The sequence below is a fragment of the Pseudopodoces humilis genome, chromosome 5 (assembly GCF_049639895.1).
Source record: "Pseudopodoces humilis isolate 2021_Gansu_Grassland_sample_001 chromosome 5, ASM4963989v1, whole genome shotgun sequence".
NCBI lineage: Eukaryota > Metazoa > Chordata > Aves > Passeriformes > Paridae > Pseudopodoces > Pseudopodoces humilis.
The window spans coordinates 38,909,540-38,936,031 of NC_142204.1; the positions used below are offsets into that span (position 1 = coordinate 38,909,540).

A 26,492-nucleotide genomic window follows, 5' to 3' on the forward strand; every position below is an offset into this window, starting at 1 on the left:
TTCATCATAAAATGAATTAAATCTATAAATCTTGCTTATTCTCTCCCCCTGCATTTTTTTTATTTACTTCACAGTCACATTATTTCATTCTCTGCTGAAGTTTATGGCAACATTATATGATATCTCCTGGGCTTTCACAGTCTATCACCTTTTACAGCTCATTCTTAATGCCATGGGTCATAAAAGACAGAGTTCATCTCATTTTACAAAGGGGAAGAGGGAAAGAAGTCCTATGTAAAACCTCCAGTTGCAGAAGGGTTTTCACGTGCTGAAATATACAATTGTGAATAGGTCCACTGAGACTTTTGGTAGCAGCAACTCTGCCTGTTTTGAGGGGTGAGTGATTTCTACAGCATACCCCAAAGACCTGATTTCCCAAATCAAATCAGCAAAGCAGAAATACAGCAAATGCTGTGCTCCAGGGTGGGACCAAGGTGCAGCTGGGGCACATTTTCAGGTTTGGTGGGGCTGTCTCTGGTCTTCCTATTTAGATGTAGTTAATCATTGCTATTCATTGATGTGTCTTCACAGGACCCTGTTAGAGACATATCACTTTTCAAGACAGGTCTCAGAACAAAATGCTCCCTTCTTGTCCATCCCATTTTGGAGAAAATAAAATATTAAAAAAAAAACTGTATGCACCAGCCAAAAGCATTGCAAGATTCTTCATTCAAATGAAAGAGGTCCTTCCGATGGCAAGTGGCGTTATAATTATAGACTAGAAAAGAGCAAGATCAGCAGCTGCTGCTGCTGCTGCTGCTGCTTGCGTTTGTTCCCTGTGTAACTGACAGGACAGAGTACTTGGCAAAAACAGACTTCCAGAAGTGGAAAGACATTTTAACCCCTGTTCTTGTCAGTCCACTCCTCTTAGTGCTCAGCACCAGCAACCCCTTGCTTCAGGTTAAGGGAAGAGCAAGGTGATTATTGCAGATCTGAAGGGGACTTGGTTTAGGACGTCTGAGGAAGAGGAAGGGTCCAGGATTTGCCTTCGGGCTTGGATTGCTGAATCAAAATAGCAGGTCAGTGGATACAGCATAAGCTTAATATGTTTTTATAGTTGGCTTAACTCAAATCTCTCTCACTCACTTTCTCTTCTGTGCTGTAAACTAAAAAATAAGGTGAACAATGACAAGGGGTAGGTCTGTATAGAGATACTATTTATTTATACATTCTGTAACAAGATTTTCAGTTAGGAAATACTGATGGCTCTTATTTTGTACTGTCATTTCCCTTTGAATCATAATGCATCCTGAAATTCTCAGCCAGGCAAAACTCCCATTTACAATTGAGTTCAATATTAATGGAGAGGACGCACTTATATTTTTATCTTTTTATGCCTAAAGTCTTCTGAAGATCTTAGCAAAAGTGGAGCAATATATAACTCACATTTCAGTCTGTGCTTGAGAAAGTTTCAGAAAGTAAATAAACACCAAGTAAAAGAAAAAACAACATCACAGATACAAGTCAAGGTCTCTACAGGCATCAGACGGTCATAAACTTGCGTTATGTCCTCAAAACTCACAAACCCCTACCAGCAAAAAGTCTAGCCCTATATCTGCTGATGAATTTAAGGGCAACGTGACAATTAGGAATGTTTTTCATGACACTGGTGCCAGTGGTATCTGATCTAATGTACTCTCCTTCTTCAGCCCTGGCCAAAAGAGTGCTCAGAGAGGAATGTGCTGGGGGGCATCGTTATGCTTTGCTCTTCCTGTCTATCTCAGTTTTAGCTTTTTAATTTCCTGTGGCTATAAGTAATGTAGGAAGGACTCTCTGCCAGCATTCTGCATGTGAACCAAGGGCTTGGGACCACCGTGCAAGAGCCAGAGTAAGCACAAGGCTTTACGCCAAAACTTCCTGTTGCAAGGGGAGGCTGTACCTAAATGATTGTAGTTGCTCTCAGAGAAAAAAAAACCACACAAATGCAGATTTGAATTTGTGTTTGCTGCATTGAGAAATCTAACCAGACAAACACATAGCTGTCTTTCATAGCTTTGTATAGTCTAAACTGTTCTGTAATCACCTAATCTGACCTAATGTTTATTTTAAGACATTGATTATTCTGAAGTCCCTATATGAACCTAATGATAAATGTTAAGGAAAGCATTTGCATAGCAGGAAGATAAAACAGAGTGTGCCACAGGCAAGAAAAGGCAAGGAAAGCAAGGCACCAAAGCCTAAAATTGCTGTAAAAGTCCTACTTTTCTTTGCCCCATTTCAGAGGCAGAAAGAAAAAGCAGGGACATCCAGTATCTTCCAAGAGTCTCTATTCAGAGTCAAGAGCATTGAGTAAGGTGCTAAGAGATGGCTGGAGTGTGATTAAGTGAAGTGTAGTTACTAGAATCAAGCAGACAAATTGCATTTAGTGGCTAAAACTCTTCCCTCAGTCTATTGCATGGGGAAATATTCTTAATCCTGATTCCTATTATCACTACAGCTCTGTAATTTGTGGCCAAAGCCCATCCATAAGGCCTTGCAAGACAGGATTCACTTCAGGTCTGTAGAGAAGGTAGACCCACTTTGTCCAGCTTAGCTACTGACCAGTTTCTGGCACTTTCCACTTTCTGATAGCTGGGAGGAACAAATCCTTCCTGAACCTCCAATGCAGAAATGGAGAGTCATGTTTTTGACACTAATGGCTGCCCTCCTGCAGTGCTGCAGATGCTGCAAAGGTGCTGCAAGCAATATTTTTTCCTCTGTGACCCACAACAGAAGAGACCTCACAGAAAGTTTAACAGATGCTGAGATACCAGGGGAGACGAGCAGAACCCCTCAGCCCCTGTCTATCTCATTTATTCTTCCTGAAGGTCATCTTCTGTCCTACGATTTGCCCTCAGCTTAAAGATCCTAAACAAGAGGGTGACTATCCAATCCTCTGTTCTGATATTTGGCTGCCTCCACAGTTAGCAATTCATGTTCTGTTTCATCCTGCATTTATCCAACTTCACCCTCTCATTGTGTTGTGCTGAGGGTCTGTGTTCTTGCCAGGCTATGAGCCCTCCCGTTATCAGACATCTTTTCTATATCTAAGTCCCTACATTCAGTCATTCCCACAGGAGATTTCCATTAAAAAGTGGATATTAATGGGGAGATAGAGACACACTTGTTGGTGATATGGCTTAAACATGTACTCCACAACATCAGTGGGCAAGATCTAAAGGCTCCTACAGCAATTCCAGGAAACGCAGTATATTTTTAAGCATATTTTTTACCCCTTTCCTCCCCTATAGCCCAGCCACAGATTTCTTTCATTGTTTATAAAGCCCCACTTTTGCTAGAGAATGGACATCTGTGCCTCCATTTTCTTAAGCATTGCAGCCTGACCACAAGATTTTTAGCAGACAGGACTGCATTTCCATGCATGCCAGTCAGACAAGTTGGCACTTGCACTGAACTTCTTGGACTACAACAATGACAGCAAAAAATTTCAAGGTCTGTGCCAAGGCTCAGGAGAATAAAAACTATCATTTGGATTCTAAAGACCAAAACCAATGCTTCTTAAAAAAAACAGAAACAAAAACAAAAGCACCACAAAAAATAATCTTCAGGCACATGCTGGCAAATATTGAGCAGTCATTCTGCAGAGGAAAAGAGACAGCCTGTCAGCAATACAAGGCTTCTGGTGTCTTTTCCCTGCTGATTCCCTTTGTGCCTAAAATAAAAACTGGCAGTTTTACAGGTGTCTTTTAATGGCTTACTTTATGCTCTGCATCAGATACACAGCCAAGAGGCACAAAATACTTGCATCTATTTACTAGGAATTCAGATTTTTCTTCCCCCCCAAAATAAATTTGCTACAGTGGCATCACGGAAATATAGGCAAGAATCATATTTGTGATACATAGTGACTTTCTTGAGATTTTGTGCTTGTCTTAATTACTCTCTTTCTTGTGTGCTGTATAAAACTGCTTTCATTCACATTTGGAGCTAGGATTTGTTTTGTAAGCATATGAAAGTTCCTGTCGCATCTCCCTGCACTGGGTAAGCAAGTACCAAACCCAGCAACAAGTATTTACCTGTGTATTTTCTGTTGTACTTTAATTACACCGTGTCTCGCACTACCTACCTGAGCAGCCCTATGGCTTGTTTTGCATGGCCATGCAATGCTGAAGTATTGATGAGTAAGTCTGGTCTCAAGGAGAGAAATAAAAACATTTCCCAGCTGATCTCAGCTGCTGTCGTAATTGTTAATGAAAGAGGCAGTCTCCAAATCTCATTTGGTTTTTCAATGATTATAATTACCACAGCCAGCTAAAAATACTGGCTGGGGATGTACATGCATTTGTGGAATTTAGCTTTACTTCTCTTACCAAGAAGCTGAAAAGTTTTGAAAAAATGTCAAGCAAATTTGTTTCCTATTCTTTTCCCACACTACAGTGGGGCAAACTGAGAGTAAGCAGAGACTTCAGAGGTGTAACATGTCCCTGCTACTGCCACTCAGAAAGGTGGCCACATTCACTACTAACTGCTGAGTTTGGGTGGTCACTGACGTAAAGCCCAAATACAGCCTTGCATCAGTCAATCTGCAGGTCTCAACAGGGCTTGTAACTGCAAGATTTTATTTTTCCCTCTCTTTCTATATATATATGTGAATACAAACACCATGTATTTATGTACACATACTATTATATATTTAAATTTACAAGTATATCCATATATCTATCTATACAAGGGTACATTCAGGTTAGGATACACTGTCTAAACTATTGTTGGTGTCCTGCTTCTCTTCTACTGTTTCTAGGCCCAGCTTACCACGACGATGACAGTCACTTATTCCAGCAAAGTAGCAAATGCCACTTTCTTTGGATTTCACAGATTACTCCTAAGGTGGAAAGGCAGCATCTACAAATTGCTGTACAGAGAATTTATTGTTTTTGCTACTCTTTACACAGCGATAAGTGTATTATACAGGTACACTCTTTCCAATTCACATCTCATTAAATGTTATGCTGAAGTTTCAGACTTCCTAGTGTTAGGCTGATAAATGATGGGGGGAGGTTACTATTTACTTATTGTCTTTTCCTTGGACATTTTCTGATGTGCTTACCTTTCCATGTTTCCTGTAAGGTGGCAGAGAAAGTATATAGTGTCAATACTGTTTATCATATTCAGCTGATTGTACATTTAGCCTAGCACTGAGCAAACACCCTACTGAAGTTAGACTGAATAAAAACTCAGCGCTAGCCTAGGCTATACAGCTTTTGTCATTCTGACATTGAGCTGTCAGTCGTGAGCGTGCCTCCCTGCTTTAGATCATAGGTATAGACCTTTTACACTCCCTGCAGAACTCTGTCTTTGGTTGCTTGTTGGGAATTTAACAACATTGAGAGGTAATAATTTTAAAGTGAACTTATATAGCCAGGAAAAGCAAAGTTTTGCTTCAAGCTAGGAAGGCATGCAGCCTTGGTTTTTGAGCTTGCAAAGAACCAAGGAAAACTGCGTGGAAGCCAGACATGGTTATTATCTGTATGTCTCCCAGCGCCTGGGAGGAACATGTTAGAAGAAGAATTGCTTTTTCCACCAAGGCATGAATTAAACAACATATGACAGATGCAATGCATCAGTTGGTACAGTGAAACTTTTAATTGATGAAGTACATTACATAGAAGTATCAAAATTATGGTTCCGTTCTTACCATGACCTCTAATTAGATCTCTGCTTTTTACTGGAAGCAAGGAGAAAATGAGCTTCAGTTTTTCTCTGATTAATCACTATTTTTTATTCAGTAATCTATACCTGTAAAGAAAGAAAGAAAATTATAGCATTAAGATGTAAAGGAACACCAAAGTCTCACTATTATTTAATCTTTCTTTTATTGAAATGTCAGGCAATTGAAGACCACAGTAAATACACCATAGAAAGCTTTCTATATGTGCTCCAGTTTTTACTGCACAATTGTAAAACCCAACAAATATTTCTTGTGTGTTCCTTTTATAAGAAATCAAAGAATAACTGTAATACTCACCTATACAAATAAAATTATACTGAAGCTTGTTGTATTTAATCAGATGTCTTTTCCCAAGGGCAGAAGCTACTGCCATGGTCCAGTTGCTATCATTGGGTGAATATTTTCCTGATTGCAAAATAAATACAGTTGTATTTTAATCTTGTAGAAAAGGAAAATTTCATGGGAGTAAGAATAAAAAACCTGTTGCAACAATGTAACATTTTCAAATCAGAGGAATTTGACTGGTAACCTTTTGCAATCCAAGTAGACCTGAGCATTTCCAATATGTACCCCTCTGAAAAAGGAGAGTAAGTTCTATTTGCAGACTTAGAGCTTGCTGCCATCTTTGGTATGTATGGGACAGCAAATTGATTCTCCAGACATATTGATCCAATTAGTAGTGCCAGTCAAATTAGTCCTGAGAAAACTACAAAGACCAGGGAATAATACTGTTGTTTCCTCCAGCTTCTTTAATACCTGCCAAAAGTGTTTAGACCTTTACCTTTAAGAATTTTCTTGAAGGCATTAGCCAAAGCTGCTCCCCGGTGCACATATCTGATTATTTATACGTGTTTGCACTTAGTAGATAGTGCCAGAATATTATGGAAGGACAGATACATTTTATTTTTGCTGCAGATTTTTTCTTACAGGTAGCCAAAAACGGTTCTTTGAAAAATTATCAATTTACTGTGACAAATATGCTGAACAAATCCCAGTAACTTTTGTGCTTGGTAAGTACCGGTTAAAAGTGAAATTATTCTCCAACTCTGTTCAGGCATTTTGTGAATGTTGGTGCATGGAAGCATTTCAAAGCTGACAGGCTTGTGAGAGGCTAGAGGTTCACAATAATCATCCACTTCCAGGTCTCTTCAAGTTCAAGTTGCTCATGTCATATCAACATTTACGCTCATCTCCCTAATACACTAACAAAAAGGGTTCCCATAGATCTAGATCTAGATCATGCCCACTAACACTGATATCTTGTAACTGATCTTCCAATGAACTAAATCTACCCTAGGTTTTACTACAGAAGAGGAAATTTGGAAATTTGTGGGTATGAGATACTCAGCTGGAATGTACTGTTACATTGCAATGTCCATTAAATAATTAGTATTTATTGCATCCTGGGTTTTGACATGGTTTATTGCATTTATTCTGGGAAAGGTAGCAGCTTAGTGATATGAACAACGCTCTGCAAACTGAAATTAAAATAACTGAAACCGTGATAGTCACTGGACTTTTTTTTCCTTCTAACCCTCAGGTTTCTATGTTACTTTGGTGGTGAATCGCTGGTGGAACCAGTTTGTGAACTTGCCATGGCCAGATCGTCTGATGCTGCTCATCTCCAGCTGTGTCCAGGGCAGAGATGAGTATGGGCGCTTGTTAAGGAGGACTCTCATGCGTTATGTGAATTTAACATCTCTGCTGATCTTCCGCTCTGTCAGCACAGCTGTGTACAAAAGGTTCCCCACCATGGACCATGTGGTAGGAGCAGGTACTGTGCTTTGCTTCCCCAAAATTGCTTTCCTTTCCCTCAGAGGCAAGGCTCAGGGACGAAAGGAGCCAGCCTCATTTTTCCTTTCCTGTGGCCCCATGTGTGCCTCATACCAACCCACATCAAAGCAATCACCTTTTTATTAGTGACTTAAATGACATAACCTTAAGAGTGCATCTTTAATGTTCTTAAAGTCTTTAACAACACTATAGAAGTCAAACGAGTTTGACACTCATGTGAATCTGCTTTCAGACCCCGTGGAGGCAATAGGCCGGCCCCAAACACTCGATACAGCTTTATCTCGATTTTTATTTAAGCAGACTGCAGTTTAAATACATTGCACATTTTAAGTGTTGTGATTTACTGAAAAAAATCCCTCAGCCCCAAGGGTTTTTTCTTTCTAATGAAAAACTTAACTTAAACTTAGTTTTTCAAGGATAAATATACTAAGTATTAAACATGTCTTTGTTTTCTGTTTCTTTCAATAACACAGTGAGTGAAATGATGGTGAGGAGCATTCAATCATGTCACTCTTTGACTGTCTTTCAAGGGCTGACTGCTCAGTATTTAAAGGCAAAGTGTGGCACTGTGCTTTCTGACTGGCATGGTCAGTGTCAGAGGTAGAACAGCAAAGCAAAGACATGGGGATGTGTTCCAAATAGAAGTCATGTTTTCTACTGAATGTCTTGAATTTCTTAAAATAATTCCTTTGGCAGAGATTAGTAAGCAAAGTTGTAGCAAGTTAAAATATACAGTATGTATATACATATACAGATTTCAATTATGTGTGAGAAGCTTTGGATATTAAAAAAAAAAAAAAAAAAAGCTAGGCTTACTGAAATAAAACCCCAAACTATTTATGTTGGATACATTGAATTTTAAAGCTCTTTTCCTTGTGCTGTGCAACAAAACTGTTTACCTGAGCCTGTGAGAGGTCAAGGAAGCTTCTGTCACTCTCCCCAGCAATCTGCTTCCACTATGCACTGGAAAATTACAACATTTCCAGGCAGCTAATCCAGCTCTGCCTCCCTATTGCTAGAGACAATCTGTTCCAAAGAGACAGAATGTCACAGCATTGTACCAAAATTGTAGACCAGAAAGCAAGTTTTGATTGTTGGGTTTTTTAACAGTGAAAAATCTACTATAAACTGTGTATGTAAGTATAGATAATATAGTCAGCTCTGAACTTCAGTACTTATTTTGTGGGTTTTAATGCATATTGTGCTGCAGAATTTTTATTGATGCAGTACTGAGCATTTCAGGGTATGTTTTGCTCCTATTAACATCCAGTGACTTAGACAATACTCTGCAATAATCCCCTCCCTAGCTCCCTGTGGCATTGCATATCAGACTGCATGCAAGGGAGGCATTTAATATGAATGTGAACAGCACAAATCTGATACTTACAGCACAGTCATCACTGAAACAACTTATGACAATTTTGCATTTTGCTGTCACACTGAGAACAGCCATGACATAACTATTGCTAATGCACTTCTTTTCTCAGCAAATTAACTGCTTAAATTCATAGATTTTAAATTTGAGAACAGGGCCACAATAATCTAGTCTGACTCATCCATAACACAGGGCACAAAAGCTTGCTAGCAGCATCCTTTATCATGCTGCAATTTCTGACTGAGCTGTAATACCTTCTAGGAATACGATCAGCCCAGATTTAAAATTCAGATGGATATACTGGAGACTACACCGCATCCTAGGAGAACAGACATTCGCAACAGTAAACTTGCTGTTGAAGAGTGACATCTTATTCTCAGTCTGAACTTGCACATCTTGTTATCTTCTGTTCACTGGATTCTGTAATAGGTTTGGGGGTTTCTTTCTTTAATTAGAAGAAAATGTACTTTTTCCCTCAGTAGTTACCTGTTAGCAGACTGCATAAAGGCTTGAATGAAATTCAGGAGCTTCACCAACTGTAGTCTCTCCATATAGGATACAGTCTAGAGTGGCTGTACCTTCCTCCTGACTCTTTTTCATCTTTTAACACTCTTTATGGAACTGTAGACAGTAGGTTCATGGAGATTCACTCCTTTATGATGCTGACTGCTGGGGCACACACGCTTTTAAGTGTCAAATGCCTAGCAGCTGTCCTGAGCACAGCAACTCTGTTGGCTGCAAGGTGCAAGAGGGAAGCTGGATGCTCAAGAACACAACTGTTAAAAAACAGAGTAATGGGTGAGCAGCTGAGCAGAGAGCATCCCAAAAGAGCTGATGGGAAACACTGAAGAGAAACATGAGGTGTGAGCTCAGCAACATGAATACTTATGGATGGCTGTAAACTGCAGTCCCAAATCCTCTCCTGGAAGGAAACACCTGAATTAACCCTTTCCCACATAACACAGAAGCAGAAAATTAGGCTTTTATCTACTTGATCATGTTCCTTCTTCTCTAACCACTAGTATTAAAAATATTTAATGTGAATAAGCTGAATCAGTCTTGTGTCAAACTATTGAGTTTTGACAGAACTGAATACTCTTTGAATCACTTAAGGAAGGGCATGTGCAATTTTTTTCCCAGCCAGGCTTGTGTTCTCATCAATAATTTTCCTGTAAGATCTCTTTGGCTGACACTGTTCACATTAGTGTCCTTTGATTATTTATTGATCGGACCCCATGTCACTCTTCTGATACTTTCGCAAGGATTCAATGTTCTGTCATTTCTTAGACCATCCTTTTCAAGATTTTGGCACAATATTTGACAAATATTCCCCATTTTCTGAAGCTGCTCCAGTCTTCTAGTGCTTGTCAAAACCAGTATTGTTGTTTATAGAGTTTCTTGGTTAATTCTTTGAATACTCCTAAATAAAAACATCATGACCATATTTAGAAACCAGTTGTAATTTTAAGAACGGAAGTTGGATATTCTCCTCTATATTGGATGGAATAGAACGTGTTTCTTTACCACTGCAATAACAGTGAGCTGTTCTGACCTGTATGCCAGCAGTAAGAGCAATCCAGAATTACTATTTTCTGCAATAAGAGTACTAGGCATTATTAATATTCATCAAATATTTAATCAGTGTTAACACAAATATTTCAATGCCAGTTTGAACTTTATAATTAAAAAAAAACCAGACTTTGTTGAGCTTTCTGAACAGAAGGTGCCCCGTTTCAGTGGAAAGATGAACTGATCCTTGCTGTTCTTTGTGACCCCTTCAGGCTATGTCTTTCCAGAGCCTACATTGACTTGCATTCAGTGTTTACTCCAGAGTCAATTTTGCTGTTTTTCTGTCTGTCTATTTCAGCCTGACAGAAGCATCTTTTCCTGTCCTGTAATAAGCAGGCTGGCTGGACAGAAACTAAAGGCAGACTGAAAGACTTTTAGGAGGCAGGAGTCATGACGAGCAGGTCAATTTGTCCAGTTGCCTACTATTTCTGTGGAGTTGATTATGAGAGGTAGCTGCAAAATGCCCAGGGAACTTTTAAAAACGTTATCTCATTCTGTTCTGAAATTCTATGATGCTGCATGAGTACTGTCTCTTGCTGCTGAAAATATATTTCCTCTTCCACAGTGTTTTCTGTCCTGTCCTTGCCTTCCTTCTCAGTAGTTGCAGTATTTCATACCTCCTGTGTAGGCTTGTTCCAACTGTACAACAGTGATATTTTCCTCAACAACAGAATATTTAAAATCACTGTGGTTAGCAAATCTCCTTTAATTTAATTCACATTTCCATGCAACACAACTGAGTTTCTATGTATTTATTTGTTTGCTGTGTTATGTATCTTTAGCGATGTTAGCCATATTCTTGGAGTCTACAGTCAATTCTCTTACTGAATTTTCAGCATTCAAACTTGTGACTGGTTGGCTGAGCCCCCTATTTTTGGGCTGTCATGTTACTAAGTTTGTCTTATTTCAGAGCTAATGTCAATACAACAAAATAAACTTTATAGCCACCCTGATAGATGTCACACACCTGAGCAAAAATTAAGATCCTCCAAACTTGACAATTGCTCCAATATCAGAAAATTCAGGATTTGGACAAAGGAAAATGTGAATTTTCTGAGGTTGTTTTTGTCAAAGCCTGGGTGGAAGGAAGACAGCAGAGCAGAGCTTTCTTCCTCAAGGGGGTAGAGGTGTTGCTCCAAAAGCCATCTGCTCCCTTGCCAGTCCCAGGCAGAGACTGGCTCTGGTGCAGGATTTGTCACACTCGGCCCTGGCTCCCCGGTTTTGTGACCTTGGACTTGCTTGTAGCAGGGGGAAGCAGGGCTTCACGAGGCAGGGGAGCTCTTCAGGAAACCTAATAGCTTCCCAGCACCCCAGCAAGGCAAATTGCTAGGCAGAGAGCAGCTTGCAGCCCCACAGCATGTCACCTGGCCCAGTGTCCCCTTAGCAGCGGGATTCCTGTGCACAATTCCCTCTTCATCTCTTTGCATGCCTTCATAACCCCAAATAAAGCATCAAACAATCTGTCAGGGAAGTATTTCACTGGCAGAAGGCACACACTCTGTTGGGCTCTGTTTCATGCACTTGTATCCTCTGTTGCTTGCTCACTGCTTTACAGATATAACAAAAATTAATCAGAATCAGAAGGTCATATAACTGCCCTTATATTATATGTCAAAATGCTTCTGAAAGCCATCATTGGTGAAAACTGTTTCAGTTTTGACTGATATATCCAATTCCTTATTTTTCTGAAAGTAGAATATAAAACTAGAGAGTAATTTGTACAATTCATAGTGTTTTATGTACCTACCATAGATCAGCAGTTAGATATGAGAACACAGTAATAGTAAATTATTGCCTATATCAGTAAAGAGGAATTTAGTACAGGTAGGTAATGCAAAAAGAAGTTCTTTCAAGCAAGATCTGTCCTGGAATTTATTTTTTCTTTAATTTTTTGTTTGTTTGTTTTAAAGAAGAGATTACTAGTTAGAATTGTAAGTTGTGTTTGGCAGAGTTCTATGCAAATATTACATAAACAGAAACATATTCTGAATTTGTAGTATCAGTAGTACTGAAAGCACAGAATAAATGAAAGTTGTTTTGGTGTTTTGGTAAACAGGTTTTATGACAAGACATGAAAGAAAACTTTTTGATGACCTTAAGTCTCCCCACCTGAAATACTGGGTCCCATTTGTCTGGTTCGGAAATTTGGCATCAAAGGCACGAAAAGAGGGAAGAATTCGAGACAGTGTGGATCTGCAGACACTGATGAATGTAAGTAGAAAAAGAAAATCTACAAAAAACTAATCTGAAATTGCTATGTTGCTTTTGACTTACAAAATTTGTTTGATTTAGTATGCACAGATCTCCTGCGTCATCTAAATGACCTTACTCAGGATTTATCCCACTTTTTTTTGTGTAACAACGTACACTTAAACACACACAGCAGCATTCACTGGGATTCTATTTAATATGACTAAGGAGGAATTGAAAGGAGCAAAAAATTGATGAGCAAAACATTATTGTAACATCAGTCTAAATTCATACTTATTCCATTGCTAAAAATATGAGAAATGAGAATAATTTGGCATTTTGAAGATTTTATTATCAGCTTTAGAGAAGATAATCTCTCTGAACATTTCATTAAGTAGTAAAATATCCTTTTTATGATACAATATATTCTCTTTCATGTATCACTAATAATAAGATATCACTGTTAATAAGATAGAAACAGAAGATGAAGAAATACAAAGTATGCTAAGCACTTCAACTCCATAAACCAAGTCAACATCCAAACAGGGTGCTGGGTACCATTATACTATCAATTTATATATACTATACTTTCTTTTCTCCCTGTCCTTTTATATGTGCAAAAATGAACTGCAACAAAATATTTATCATTCAGAACTGTACCCCATGCAATTTTATTTTGTTATGGTTTCTTGCTGGTTGGTTTTGGTTGTTTTTTTTTCCCCTTTTAGGAGATGAATAAGTACCGGTCATGGTGTAGCCTTTTGTTTGGTTATGACTGGGTTGGAATTCCACTGGTCTATACCCAGGTACTGAGCTATTATCTGGTAGAAAATTCAAAACACAGTTTTCATAAAAGGGGGGTTGGTACCAAATATTCATGGTATAAAACATTCATAGTCCCAAACAGAGTCTCTTGAGATATTGAGCACTGGTTCACTGGCACAGGATCATGGAGGCCTGGCTAACTGCTTAAGGCATATTTAATGCAGAGATGTTTTGAAGATCTTGCATAATTTGGAAGAGGGGAGGGAAGCAGTGAAATTTTTTTCTCTTTCCTAAGTGTTCTTCCTGGCCACAAATTTTCCTGTGGCCTCTGTATTTGCAATACTTCCTACAGATTTAAAAATTATATAGCAAAAGGCAGACAAAGGCCATTGGGTGTGGGTTGCCTTGTGCATAAGATTGTATTAATTCATTATTTCAATGAAGTTCTGTTCTTTGCAGGTTGTTACTCTCGCAGTCTATACCTTTTTCTTTGCCTGCCTGATAGGGCGTCAATTTTTGGATACTGACCAAGGATATCAGGGACATGACTTAGATATTTACATTCCAATCTTCACACTGCTGCAGTTCTTCTTCTACGCAGGATGGCTCAAGGTATATTGGCTTTCTGGCCAGGTGATGGGGGAACCCTCCCTGGGGGGCTGGTCAAGGTGTCAAATCTGAGACACACATGTAAAATCACCAGTGAATACTGAAATTACACCAAAGTGAATTCAGCCTGAAGTGTTCTGTGGTCATATAGAAATATCATGCAGTACATTTTTAATTCCACCTGACAGACCATATGGTAAGAAGTGGTTGTGAATCTGAAAGAACCCATTTTAGCAGCCACAAGTCCCCAAGGGAGTATTACTTTCACAAGACCTCAGGACTTGAACTATAAAGTGACAGAAAAGAGATTAAAAAAATCCTTCCTCCTACTCCATTCTGCAATGGGGAACTATGGCTGAAGACCTGGCATCAGCTGAAAGGGACTGAATGTTACTTTCTTCTTATGATCAAAGCTGGTAGTATCTGCTGTTAACCTCATCAGATGCAGGCAAATAAAGGTTTTTTCCCCCCCAGTTCCAGAGGGCTGTGAAAGAGTGACAGACAATATTGGCTTGAACTCCACTGCATAAAAATGTTCATTAAAAAGAAGAGTAATAGAGGAACTGGATGCTGCCAAGCAGCCTGTTGATGACTGCTGGTCTAACATATCACAATCAATCTGATAGCTGAGTAATTAAGCCACATATCTCAAGGTGGTTCTCTCCTCTGCAATAGACTAACTGGAAAAAAGTTTCTTTGGGGTCCATGTACATTAGATTTCCTTTTGTGTTTATTAATCATGGTGGAAACATAGAGCTAACTTTTCTGTTAGAATGTAAATTGAACAAAGTTGGCCAGCTTTAGAGACACCTTCCCACAGCCAGCTCCAAAGGGCAGAGTAGAGAAGGCAGCACACTGAGCTGGCAGATTGTGAGGAAAAGTGCATGCAGGACAAGCTCCTCTAGTGCCGTGTCCTAGGAACTGAGGGGGAAAAGGATTTTGCTGCATAGGGACCAGCCTGGATGGGAGCAGGAGAGAGGGGAAGGGAGGCTGGTATGGTGAAGGTAGCAACTTCTCCTGGAGAAAAGTGAGGTTTTATTTCTAGGCAGTATCTTCCAGTTATGCTAGAGGGTTAAAAACTGCAAGCTGTTCCTCTTGACCACCCTACTGGTGCTCATGAGGGGAAGTGGGTTTTCCTTCTTCAGCACCCAAGGTTGTTTATAGCTTCTCTTCCAGTTAGGCTCAGAGCTTCTAGCCAGCTCCTGGCTGTGGCAGGTATGAGATGCCATTGTAACTGAAAAATCTTCTGCATAAGGAAATGAAAGGGAGGAGAAGAAGCTTTTAAAAGTTAATTTAATATCAGCAGTGTCTCCTCAGACTGGAGGTTTGTCCAAACCTTCAGTGCCCCAAGTCAGGATATTTTTGTCTTGAAGGTTACAGCCAGTTTCCTGCCAAGTGTGCTGGACTTTGGCTGCCAGGCAGTAAAAAGGGCCCTGAGGAATTGACTTCCAGTAACTTGGCAATTCCTCAGAAATAATGGGTAAACTGAGCTCATTCTTTGGCCTCAAGCCTAATCTGTTATACCTATAATACAGGGCCAAAGTTTCCCATTACATGAGACTCTTCTAAATCCCCATTTTCATTACAGGGACAAATGAACTGTCCAAATACAGAGTTTAGTTGTCCAGCACTACATTCCTTTCTGGAGAATAAAGTCATGTCTCACATGCCAGTACCAGGTCAGCCAAGGAAAAGCCAGCAACACTGTCTGCTCTGTCCCAGACCTCACTTTTTTAAGCTCGTGTGATAGGTTTTATAGTAGATTTTTGGGTGGTGATCAGCTGGTTTACACAAAGCTGATCCATGTCTTCCCTGGAGATCCACAACACAGACTGTGTTCTGCTTCCTCCCTGTTGCAGCACTTTCATAGCTGTACCCAAAATTTAATACCATGTCAAGGAGTGTGAGCAGAGGTGACCCCTGTCTCCTTTCATTGCTCCCACCTTACAGGTGTTTTTGTAGTGCTAATCTACTCAGCAGTTCTGTTGTGTGCCAACGCTGGCCTGGGAAGTGGTGGCCTTGGAGAGTCAGCAAGTGTTTATCACAGGTACAGCCTAGAGGCACATAGGAAAAATATCCAGGGAGCAACTGCCTTACAGCTATAAGTTAATTAGATCATAGCTGTCCATAGTGAGTTTAATGAACAGGACTGTTTAATCATACAGTTTCTTTACCTAACCCACGTCAAACAAAGGACCTTACTGCTGCTCCTGTGCATGGCTCTAGTGACCACAAGGAGTGCTTGGAAGGGTTATCAAGAATGTGTTTAGCTTTGAAACCAGGGCTTGAAAAGATAAACAGAAGGAGAAAAGAATGGAGGGGAGAGAGTATTTAATGTGTGTACCAAGAAACTAGGAAATAGAGAAGCAGTCTGAATTTCCTAAAATTTTTTAAACATTTTTCTATTTAATCTTTCTTTTACCTCCATCAGCAGCTATGTCAATAGCTTACTCTCCACACAATGTACTTTAGTGATTATGGGGGTGGTGGGGGCAGTCTCTGGGGATTTTTTCACTGGCTATAGGGAGCCAGAGAGGGTTCCCTTTCCAGAGTAGCTCCAGACTAAGGTACCTCACTACAAATGTGTCTGAGCTCACTGATTGTGTCCTCCACAGGATGAGCTTCTGCCCTGCCCTGTTTTAACCACTTCAAGTACAGAAACCTAAGCCAGCAGGTTGAATTAAAGAACGGACTCAGATTCTGTCTTTGGGATTTGGCTAGCATGATGCACACAGTCGACTTGAGTCAAGTTTTTTTGTAGGCTGCTCTTCTTCAAAAGCCTTGGAAGGTTGCCATTTGGGTTAATGTTGATAAAGAAGCAGGGGCTGAGGTGGAGAGATGAGCTCTACTCCCTCCAGTAGACTCCAGCTGCAAGGCTTGGGAATACTGACCCCATGCAGACAACAGTGCAATAATAGAGCCTCTAGCTGCTAAGCCATTCATTTAAATGAGCCAAAGACAGCAGTAAGAAAGGTAATGACTATTGGATGTGACAATTACCTTGGCCCTGACGTGTCTCAGCTCCCAGTAGGCCAGGGCTGGCGATGATGATTGACAGCACCACGAGGCATAGAGATATGAATCTATAGTGAAAGCAAGCTGTTCCTTCGCTAGGCTGGCGGAACCATCACACAGGAGCTCAAGCTATGATTGCAAGTGACAGGCAGGGAGAGACAGAAAAATCCAATCCTAATTCCTCTGCAGCAGTAGTCCTGACGCGGCATGCCAGCCTGTCTTCGCTGTCTTGTTTTCTTTCCAGGTCGCTGAACAACTCATTAATCCGTTTGGAGAAGATGATGATGATTTTGAAACTAACTGGTGCATCGATAGAAATTTACAGGTTGCTGTTACTACTTCTACTTCCAGCTTTTCTCTAGCATAGGTTATCATTACATCTAATAATATGTCTTATACTGAGGAATAAATCAGGGCAACAAGTGCCAGCAAAACATATTCTTTCCCTGAAGGATTACCTGTGGCTGTGATCCACAGAACTTGTTTTCACAAGCTAATTCATCTTGATTTTGCTATTTGGCATTTACAATGCCTGACTAACCATGCAAACAGCTGACCTTAAATTATAAGACCATTCTGTTCCTGGAAAAACGTGTAATGTAGGTCAATCCTGCAAAATCCAGAAGTCATTCCCACATAGATAATAACATATTTTGTTAATCTGAATGTCTCAAGATTAAAATATTGCATATGAACCTTCCTTTAAACAGAAAGGCAGCAAAACTAGTAAAAAGACCAAGCAGGGCCCTGAACTATTAAGCGGGCCAGTACCATGATTCATGTTCAGATGCTGTCACCCAGGGCAGTATCTGTGGTCAGCACAGGAGCCAGTGTCCCCAGCCACAGGGACCATGAGATGACAAGGGTACAGTTTTATTCCAGTTACCCCAAAGAGCCCTGGCTGCTATGCTGTCAAGGAGAGCAGAGACATGAGGAGGTCCCACAGCACCCACAGCTCCCCTTGCATAGAACCAGGCACAGAGCTGGCTGAGGTGCTGTCAGACTCCACTCCAGCAAAGCAGAGCACAGGAGTTAGGGAGAGCAAGGGCCAAATAAACCACCAAATTAAGCAAAGTAACCAGATGCAGGTATGTACAAGAATGGGAAAGCACTTCACACTGACAAAGATGCTCTCTGGCTTAGCAGGATACTCATGCTAATGTGCCTTAGAACCTGTTGTGTAAAATTTATTAGAGGGATGTTCACATACTTGATTTGGAATGTCTTAAAATGTCAATAAAACCTATCAGAAAGATTCTTGACCTCTGGACATTTTAAGGAGCATGTGTGTAATACTTTACACAGACTTTCTGTAGCACATGAAGGATCACATTTAACTCATTATACATGTGGGAAGGACTTCAATCTGGGACAAATATCTTTGCAGTACAGAAGATTCAAGTTATGATAACATTTGTGCCTTCATGAGTCTAGGCAGATATAGGGGTTTTATTTTGTGATACTGAGTCTCCTCCTAATGCCCAGGCCATCGTACACTAATGTTAAAGGGTTTCTGAATGAAATGTTGATCCAGAGAGTATAAAGTAGACTATTTCATATACTCCACTATGTTGAAAGTGAAATGATTTATGCAAAAAAAATTTAAGGTTTCACTTCTGGCGGTGGATGAGATGCACATGAATTTGCCAAGGATGGAAAAAGATATTTACTGGAATGATACCTCTGCCCGGCCACCCTACACAAAAGCAGCTGCTGATTACTGCATTCCTTCATTTCTTGGATCGACTATTGAGATGGGGTGAGTGGCACTAAGGATCCTTAATGCCATCAGAAAGATCAGCACCCCGACAGTCTGCAGTGACTGGCAGACAGTCAGGGCAGGGATGCGGGCTCTGACAATACCGCAAGCAGGGAAAATTGGAATGGGAAAATAGGAGGGAGTGGACAGTGGCTGGTGTTGGTGGGAGGATGTCTGCAGTGGCCCATGTGTTCATCCAAGCTGTGCACAAATATCTTAAATTGTATAATCATTAAATAGAGCATTTTTGCAGGGAGGGTGTGCTGATAGTCTCTGAGAACAGGGTGATACCTGAGAACAGACTGACTTTTCTTAATAATACTTGCTTTGCTACATTTTCTTCATGCATCCCCAATTAGTAAAACAGCTATTCCTTTGTTCATTTAGTTAGCAGACAACAGTTGAAATCAGTCCAGATGTCTGTGAAGAGCAACAAGAAATCGTCTTAAATGTTGTATGACTTTTCATTGACTAATAATCTTGGCATGGAAGTTGAAATGGTCAGATTTTGTGAAGGTATGAAGAGGATTTATTTACAGAAATCAACAAAGAACAATGGTTACAAAGAATAGAGGGTATGGGATAGTCCCCTTTTGTTGAGATCTGTATGAGAAACAAGTGACAGGCCAGTTAGCTTAGAAGCTGTTAGTTTAAATACTTGTGACATGCTGTAATATAGACAGGTCAACAAGCGTAAATACCATCAAGCTTGAAAAAATACCAGACAAGTAGGTGTTCACATCTGAAAACATTTTTTAAAGCTTTACAGAAGCCATTTTTTTATCTTAAAAAATTATCTCAGGATATTTATAATTTTCCCATAATTTCCCACCTTTATCAGAATAAAATGTCTTCAATTTTTTGTTTCATTTGGCCTCTAAATTGTGATTTTTTCATTTTTGTTCCTCTTATTTTTTTCATTTTTGCATGCATTCTACTACAAAGGACAATGGTTTATATGAGCTCTTTTTATCACACACAGCCTTCTCAGAAGTTATTTCCTTCTGGAAATAACTATAAAATGGCAAAAAGAAAAGTAAAGAAGAAATATAATTTATTTTAAGGTAATTTCTAGGGGGGAAAGGTGGCAAAGAAGAAACATCATTAAGTCTGCAAACAATTTTTTAATAAGAAGTACTTCACACAAAAAATGGAGAAAGGAGTGAATGAAAAGTAGCCTTGGATAGCTCCTGTGGAATGCAAACAGCTCTGATGTGTTTACTTTTTATTAATTATCTTCTCATCTGAAGCATTTCTCTGGTTATATCTCCAAAAATAATGTGTAGTTCTTACGCAAACTTAAAAACAAGTTCTAAAAATTCTTCCAAGTCCAAAGCAAATATATAAAATTTCAGTCCAAGTGCAAAGTCTTCTCCAGTCACCTCAAGCTAACATCTGGAACAGGTTGCCCAAAGAGGTGGTGTATGTCCCATTTCTGTAAACATTAAGGTCAGGTTGGATGGGGCAATGAGCAGCCTGATCTAGTTGAAGATGTCCCTGTTCATGGCAGAGAGGTTGGATTAGATGCCTCTAAAGGTCCCTTTCAATGTAAATTATTCTATGATCTTCACAAATGCTGGATGAAGTTCCTTTGTCCCTCCAGGTACTGTTGCCTGCCTCTGCTCCTTGCCTCAGATTTGGCCAAAGCCCCTTTGCCATTCTTGTCCTTAGGACAGGCAACTGGGCTGGTTTGGCTTGTCCAGACTGCACTGAGTCAGTGATGTGTACTGAATTCACTGGCACATGCAGCAATAGTTGCTCTCATGAAGCACCAAGGCTGTGCAGAAGAAGAGTACCAGGTACAGGTGAGACCTTCAGACACACTGTCATGCCCCAGAAGTAACTGAGATTTGGCCATCTGAGTAATGTCAATATTTTTTGAAACGGTTGTCCTCTGTTTCCAGCTGTAGCTTTTTCACTGTTGCTATTTTTGCCTGAAGGATTCTCCTGAAAAAGTAACTACAGCACTGAATAGGGTTCCGTTCTCTCCTTTCCCTCACAAGCCTAGCACACACCTAGCACAAGCCTAACCATGTGCAGTTGCCTCAGAAGGCTGCAGCTCAAATATGAAATGGTGCCAGATGCCTGGCTGGATGCCTTTCCTGGCACCCTCATCCTTTCCTTCCTTCTCTTTAGGGACACACTAGGGCCTTGGTTCCTATGCCTTGGCTCCTGTGTCAGAGACAGAGGGATAAATGTGCATAGAGACCCAATGCTTCCTATATTTAAGTGACATCTACTACCTGGCTTTATTTGGCAGGCTGGCTGATACTGAATTCCTCTATGGGGAAGAGTGGCCTTGGGAAGAGGAGAAACACCAGAGACAGTATTCAGTTTTGAGAAGAGTCAAGAGGTTTCTCAGCGTCCATGAGGGTCCTTCATACCCAACTCAACACCGCTACAGTCGGCAGACAAGTGAGAATTCGGTGTTTTTCCCAGCAGATGAAAAGGGGAACATCAGACGGCTGCAGGAAATGCACACAAGAGGGAGGCACTCTACCTCAAGCTTCAAGAAGAGATATGAAGGAGTTACAAGAAGTAACAAACTTCATGGTAGCCGAGAGCTAGGACCCATAACAGAAACCTCAAGGAATGAGGCACAGTTTGGTGACAGTGACACTTCATCTGAGACAACCAGGCCAGTTCCTGAGGTCATCGTTTCTGAAGCCCAGGAGAATGAACCTGATTTGCCGGACAAACCAGACCTGCCAACAGAGCGCTCTGCAAGCATGCCAGAAGAGAAGCTCCAAAGGATCCTAGCTGAGGCAAATGTGGCTCTTCTGAACAAACACCTTTTCTCCCCAGAAATGACTCCATACCTCTCAAGTTCAGAGGTGCATCAGTCACTTCCTAGTGTGATAGGAGAGCATAAACACGAGCCCCAGGTTAGTAACATAGCTGGTCTCATAACAGACCACGAGAGAAACCTTCAGCGATGGAGTTTACCAAGCTTCCATAGTCCTAGTACAGCATCAAATGCTGATGCTGCACCACCTTCAACAGATTCTGGGACAACCTCACAGCAAAGGACATTCAGTGATGGAAAAAATGCTACTTCTGCTTCTGCTCCACAAACATTTGAGATGCAGGACTTATGGGAAAACCTGGACAGTAAAGAAACAGCCATAGTAGAATTTTCTAACGAGGAGAGTGAAAGAAAACTTTGACAATTCTTCCTCTGGGTTTGACTGAACTTCTTGTCTTACCTTGAACGTGGTTCTCACACAAATTAGCTGAAAGTCCAGAAGGGCAGACTCGATACTCAGACAAGTCATGAACAAGATCCAAGAGAGGATTTGGGCACCTATATAGGAGGCATAGTGGTGCCATACTTTAAGCCACTTGGTCACTGGCTTGAAATCTGTGACCCTGTGGGAAATATATTTACAGGGAGAGCTGGGAGCCTAAGGGTGTATATGGCAGTGAGCTGTGTAGACATGACTAGAGGAAACACTAAGGTTATCAGAAGAGTGGGTATGGTTCTGTCCACTTTGGATATACACTGAACTCTGATGCCTTTGTCTGCCCCACCAGCTTGAGGTCCATGTCATCCCTGTAAGATCTAACAAGTTTTGGGTTCTACTCAAGTAGCTCAAAGGCAAGACATGGGCTTAATTCCTTTCTCATCCTGGAGAGATCCAGCCCACCATCTCTCACTGCCTGAAGGAACATTTGAAAAATCAGGCCCCTCATTTGTGTAGGACAGTATTCTGCCCCACTCCTGATGAAGCTATGCCACTAAAGAGTAGAAAAAAAAATAAAAGTATTAAATGTTTCATTTCATTTTTAAAAATGGAAGGTGCAAAACAGCTGACAAGCTGTGCATGGGATGACTGAGCTGCAGAGCACATATGTGACATACCCAGTGACACTTTATTGTAAAATGAGGCTCCCAGGTGGCCTCCCTAGCAATGACAGGGCTGCAGCACTCTCTCAAGAGGTGATGGAGTTGCAGGTACAACTAAGCTTAGTGCTCCACTCTTGTGGAGATCGTCAGCAGGAAGTGCACAGGCTATAGTCATCCCAGGCAGACACCAAAGGGGCCCATGATTCCTACCAAAACTGTTCTCCACTTCCTGAACCTCTCCTCCATTCTCATGCTTCCCAGATATACCACACACATTCTTGATTAACCCAAACCTGAGACAGCATTAGGTGGCTCCTGCTACTCCAGGGATGACCAAGCCACCTCCCTAAACCTGCTGATAGTGACCTGACCTTTCAGCTATCACTCCTGCAAGAAGTCTCAAAGTAGGCCAGGAAAGCAGCCACAGCGCCTTGGGTTTAGCTCTGAGCCATGTTTACAAAAGTGCAGTCTGGAGCATGTTGCCAGCATTCTCCAATCTGTGAGTATCCAAGTAGAAGACAGACAAGGGAGAGACAAGGTAGCTCAGGGACTGAAAGAACAGAGAAATGGGGGTACTGAAAGTTATGAGTCTGCAACAACCAGAAAAAGCATTATGGACTGCATGGACAATGAGTCCACCCAGCTCTCTTGCTCAGAATGTTGCATTTCAAAAAACAAACCAGCCTCTCTGCCATGGTCACTGGAAACACCAGTGGCTACTGGGAGACTTTAGGACTCCCTGATCCTGGGAAGGGAATGAACTGACCTGCCTGTTCCTGCTCCTTTGGCCAACAACTTAAGTGAGGAGCCCTTCTAGCTGGTACCACATACAGCAGGACTGTATCTCATCTGGGTAGGCTTTGAACAAAAAATCAGCTGCCCTCCCCACTTGTACTTCTTCCAGCTTTATTTCAGTCTGGAAAATAGCTCCTGCTGCTGTATATTAGGCACAGTCTAAGCAGAGCCATGCTCTCAAATCCTCCAAAGACACTAGACAACAGCACATGTATCCCATCAGTTTAGGAAGCAGAGAACACATGGCCCAAGGAAGCACTGTTTAAACCCATATTATGGGAATTCCTGATATGCAGGGAAGCCAAGCACAGATTTGTCAGACACCTATGGAAGGACTTCTTCACGCCATGAGAAGAGGTGACACTGGTGTCTGACAGCAGTTCAGAGTCAGGCTTTCTAGTGCAACCTCACCCTTGCCACTCCACAAGTCTTCAGGCAATTCAGGTTGTTATATTCAGGTTTGACCAACAAAATGAGAAACTCTGGAGTGAAATCATACAGAAATGAACAATGCCTTGGCCTAGGAGTCCAATTTTCTGAATGGCCTTATGCAACTTCTGGAAGCATTCCCTTTTTCCTCCTGATTCCCTCTTTCTTCTTGTAGCTGAAGCCACATTTTGCAATTCAATGTTTCTCAATCTAATTGCATCTGCAATTGTCAAGGAACTTAATTTACCAATGAGCTTAACTTACATAAAGGGCTAATTTTAAGTATAAACAATACATTTTAAGGACAGCCAGATAGCTCCAGTCACACAGCTAGGAGCAAAGTAAAAGTAACAGCTGCTCTCCTCTATAGCACTTTAACTAAAGTCAGGAGAGCAACACAAGTTTCTGGGGAGTTTGTCCATAGTCCTCCCAGCCATGCATGTATAGGAAGGGTTTTCAGCAGCTCTGAAGGAAGCCTGGCCCTTTATCTAGCTCTCTCCTCACAGTAGACAAGCTTGAGGGGTGTACTTTCCACTGTAAGAGAAATTAAGCCAGAAATTAAAGATGACTCAAGTGTCCACTACAAATCTGCACTGAGAGTACAGTTCCACCATACCTCCTCCCTCTAACCCTTCAGACAGCTTCCACCAGGGCTTAAGGTATTGGACCAAAGTGCTCTTTGTCCCTAACCCAGACATCAGCTTGTTTCATCCCAGCACATTTAAGCAGGAAAAGCTTTCCCAGCTTCTCATCATCCAGCTCTGCTCATCTTCTTCTCAGGTTGGCCGCTGCCTAGGAAGCACACTGCTGCTTTCCATCAGGACATTATACATCTAATCAGCAATGATTTTGCTACCTCTCCCACTCACTCTGCCAGCACTCCCTGGCCCTGCAACTGTGTTCATTACTTGATGGAGGCTAAGGGTGGCCACGCAGCAGCCATCAAGTAGGCAAGAGCTTCAGTTAAGCTGCACAGAGGTGTCTATTACACATGTAGATACATGCTAAATTAGGAATTACAGCTCTGAAGTCACACAGTGCCATCTGTAATACACAGCCAGCATTTCATACAGTGGGCCAGCTCCAGGTTAGCTACAGTATTCTGTTCATTGCTTCTGAAGAAGCTAGTGCTGGGATAAGTTACCAGAAAAATTTCCTCTCCTCATTTAGTCTTATCTCACTTTGGCAAACATCAGTGTGCTCTGATTTGTATTAAATTATCATTTGGGATTTTGTGCTCTCTTAGGCACTTCTCTCAGTAAAGTATTTGCCTTGGCATGGTAAATGGAGTATTTTAGCAAACCAAACAATCTACAATTCATGTTCACAGGTATAAGCAATGTTGAATTATTGCATGAATAAAGGCACTTTGAGAAACACCATCATCCTGGTTGTACTGAACTCTCAAGAAGCACTTCTGGCAAGGGCTTGACCTATCATGCAAATCAACTTGATGTCTACCAGGAACAGCAAGGCACTTACAGAAGCTGGCCAAGTTGGACAAGGATAGAACAGGGCCAGGATAGACAAGTAGGTCAGAGCAGCAGTCTGCTCCCATCAGATGGTGTTAATCTTGCACAAGATCAGAGATATCAGAACAAAGAGAGGGCATGCTGCCTGACTTTCCACCTGTTTCTGATGTGTTCACACTCTGTGCTGGAATTCACAGAGGCAAGATATCAGTGCTGGGACTGACTGTTTGGGGGGACATGTCCCAACACCCTTAAAATCTTCTGCTGTAAATAACAGATCTCTAACTCTGATTGCAAACTCATATTTGAGAAACAGATACATATTTTATATATAATGAAAATGTACCAGAGTGTTAGGTATGCTGCATAGAAAACAAAAATACCTTGCTGCTGTTAAATGAGGGATGGGGCTTTATAGATGTTTGTTTGTCTTGGTTCATGACCAAACAGATGACATTTTCTAGACAAATCAGTTAGCTCATGGTCGATCCGTCCTTCAAGAGTGGCATGATCAAGGCAAGGCTGGCCTGAAATACACAGTAACTTCACACAGCTCAATCTTGTCTGCAGAAACAGACAGCTGGCAGCAGAGCCTCCTTTGCTGGAGGTTGAGAGCCTGGATGCCAAATGTGTAACACAATGTGGCTGCAAATAGAGAGTCATGAAAACAGGCACCAGAGAGAAGGATTATTTCATTCTGAAAGTCAAGATCAGTATTTCAGAGATACCTACAGGAAAACAATCCTGTTTTTGTAATACTTACTGAGTCTTACCACTGAAAACTTACAATCTAAAGGGCTGTGAAACAGCCAAGGCAGCAATGGACATTGCCTTTGGTCTGTGCCAGGCACATCCAGACAGACAGCAGCAGCAAGTGCCTGGGGGCCACCAGCCTCTGTCCCAGCAATGCCACCATGGGGCCAGTGTCCATCTCCCCATGGCTCTGCCCTGCTGGGGAAGTGCCCAGTACACATGGCTGGGACTGCAGACATTGTTTTTGCTTTAGGAAAATACAAGCAGCCCCAACACATGACATTTTTTTCCTCCAGGACAGAGAGCAACCTGAATTTTCAATTGTTGTTCCACCCTCAACTCCCCTTCCTCCCAGAACTGGAACCACTGTAAAGAAACATAAAATGTAACTGAAAAACCAGTGCTAAGATCAAAGCAGATTTTGTTTGGTTATGTTTTATTCATGTGTATGG

The 26,492-nt window shown here is 41.1% G+C and overlaps 1 protein-coding gene across 4 annotated transcripts; it reads left to right on the forward strand.

The window, feature by feature from the left end:
• The first annotated feature begins 857 nt into the window (after window positions 1-857).
• BEST3 (bestrophin 3) lies at window positions 858-25,200 on the forward strand. Of its 4 annotated transcripts, XM_005519354.3 has the most exons (10): window positions 858-1,019; window positions 4,742-4,911; window positions 6,584-6,678; window positions 7,209-7,442; window positions 12,463-12,617; window positions 13,325-13,402; window positions 13,821-13,973; window positions 17,230-17,310; window positions 18,593-18,744; window positions 21,005-25,200. In XM_005519354.3, the coding sequence occupies exons 2-10, from the start codon at window positions 4,760-4,762 to the stop codon at window positions 21,909-21,911; spliced, it is 2,007 nt and encodes a 668-aa protein (XP_005519411.2). In that variant the 5' UTR covers window positions 858-1,019; window positions 4,742-4,759; the 3' UTR covers window positions 21,912-25,200. The 4 variants fall into 4 exon arrangements, with proteins under 4 accessions (XP_005519411.2, XP_014104414.2, XP_014104412.2 ...); XM_014248939.2 differs by lacking the exon at window positions 4,742-4,911 and having other exon boundaries at window positions 859-1,019; XM_014248937.2 differs by lacking the exon at window positions 4,742-4,911 and having other exon boundaries at window positions 859-1,019; window positions 6,598-6,678.
• The last annotated feature ends 1,292 nt before the right edge of the window (window positions 25,201-26,492 follow it).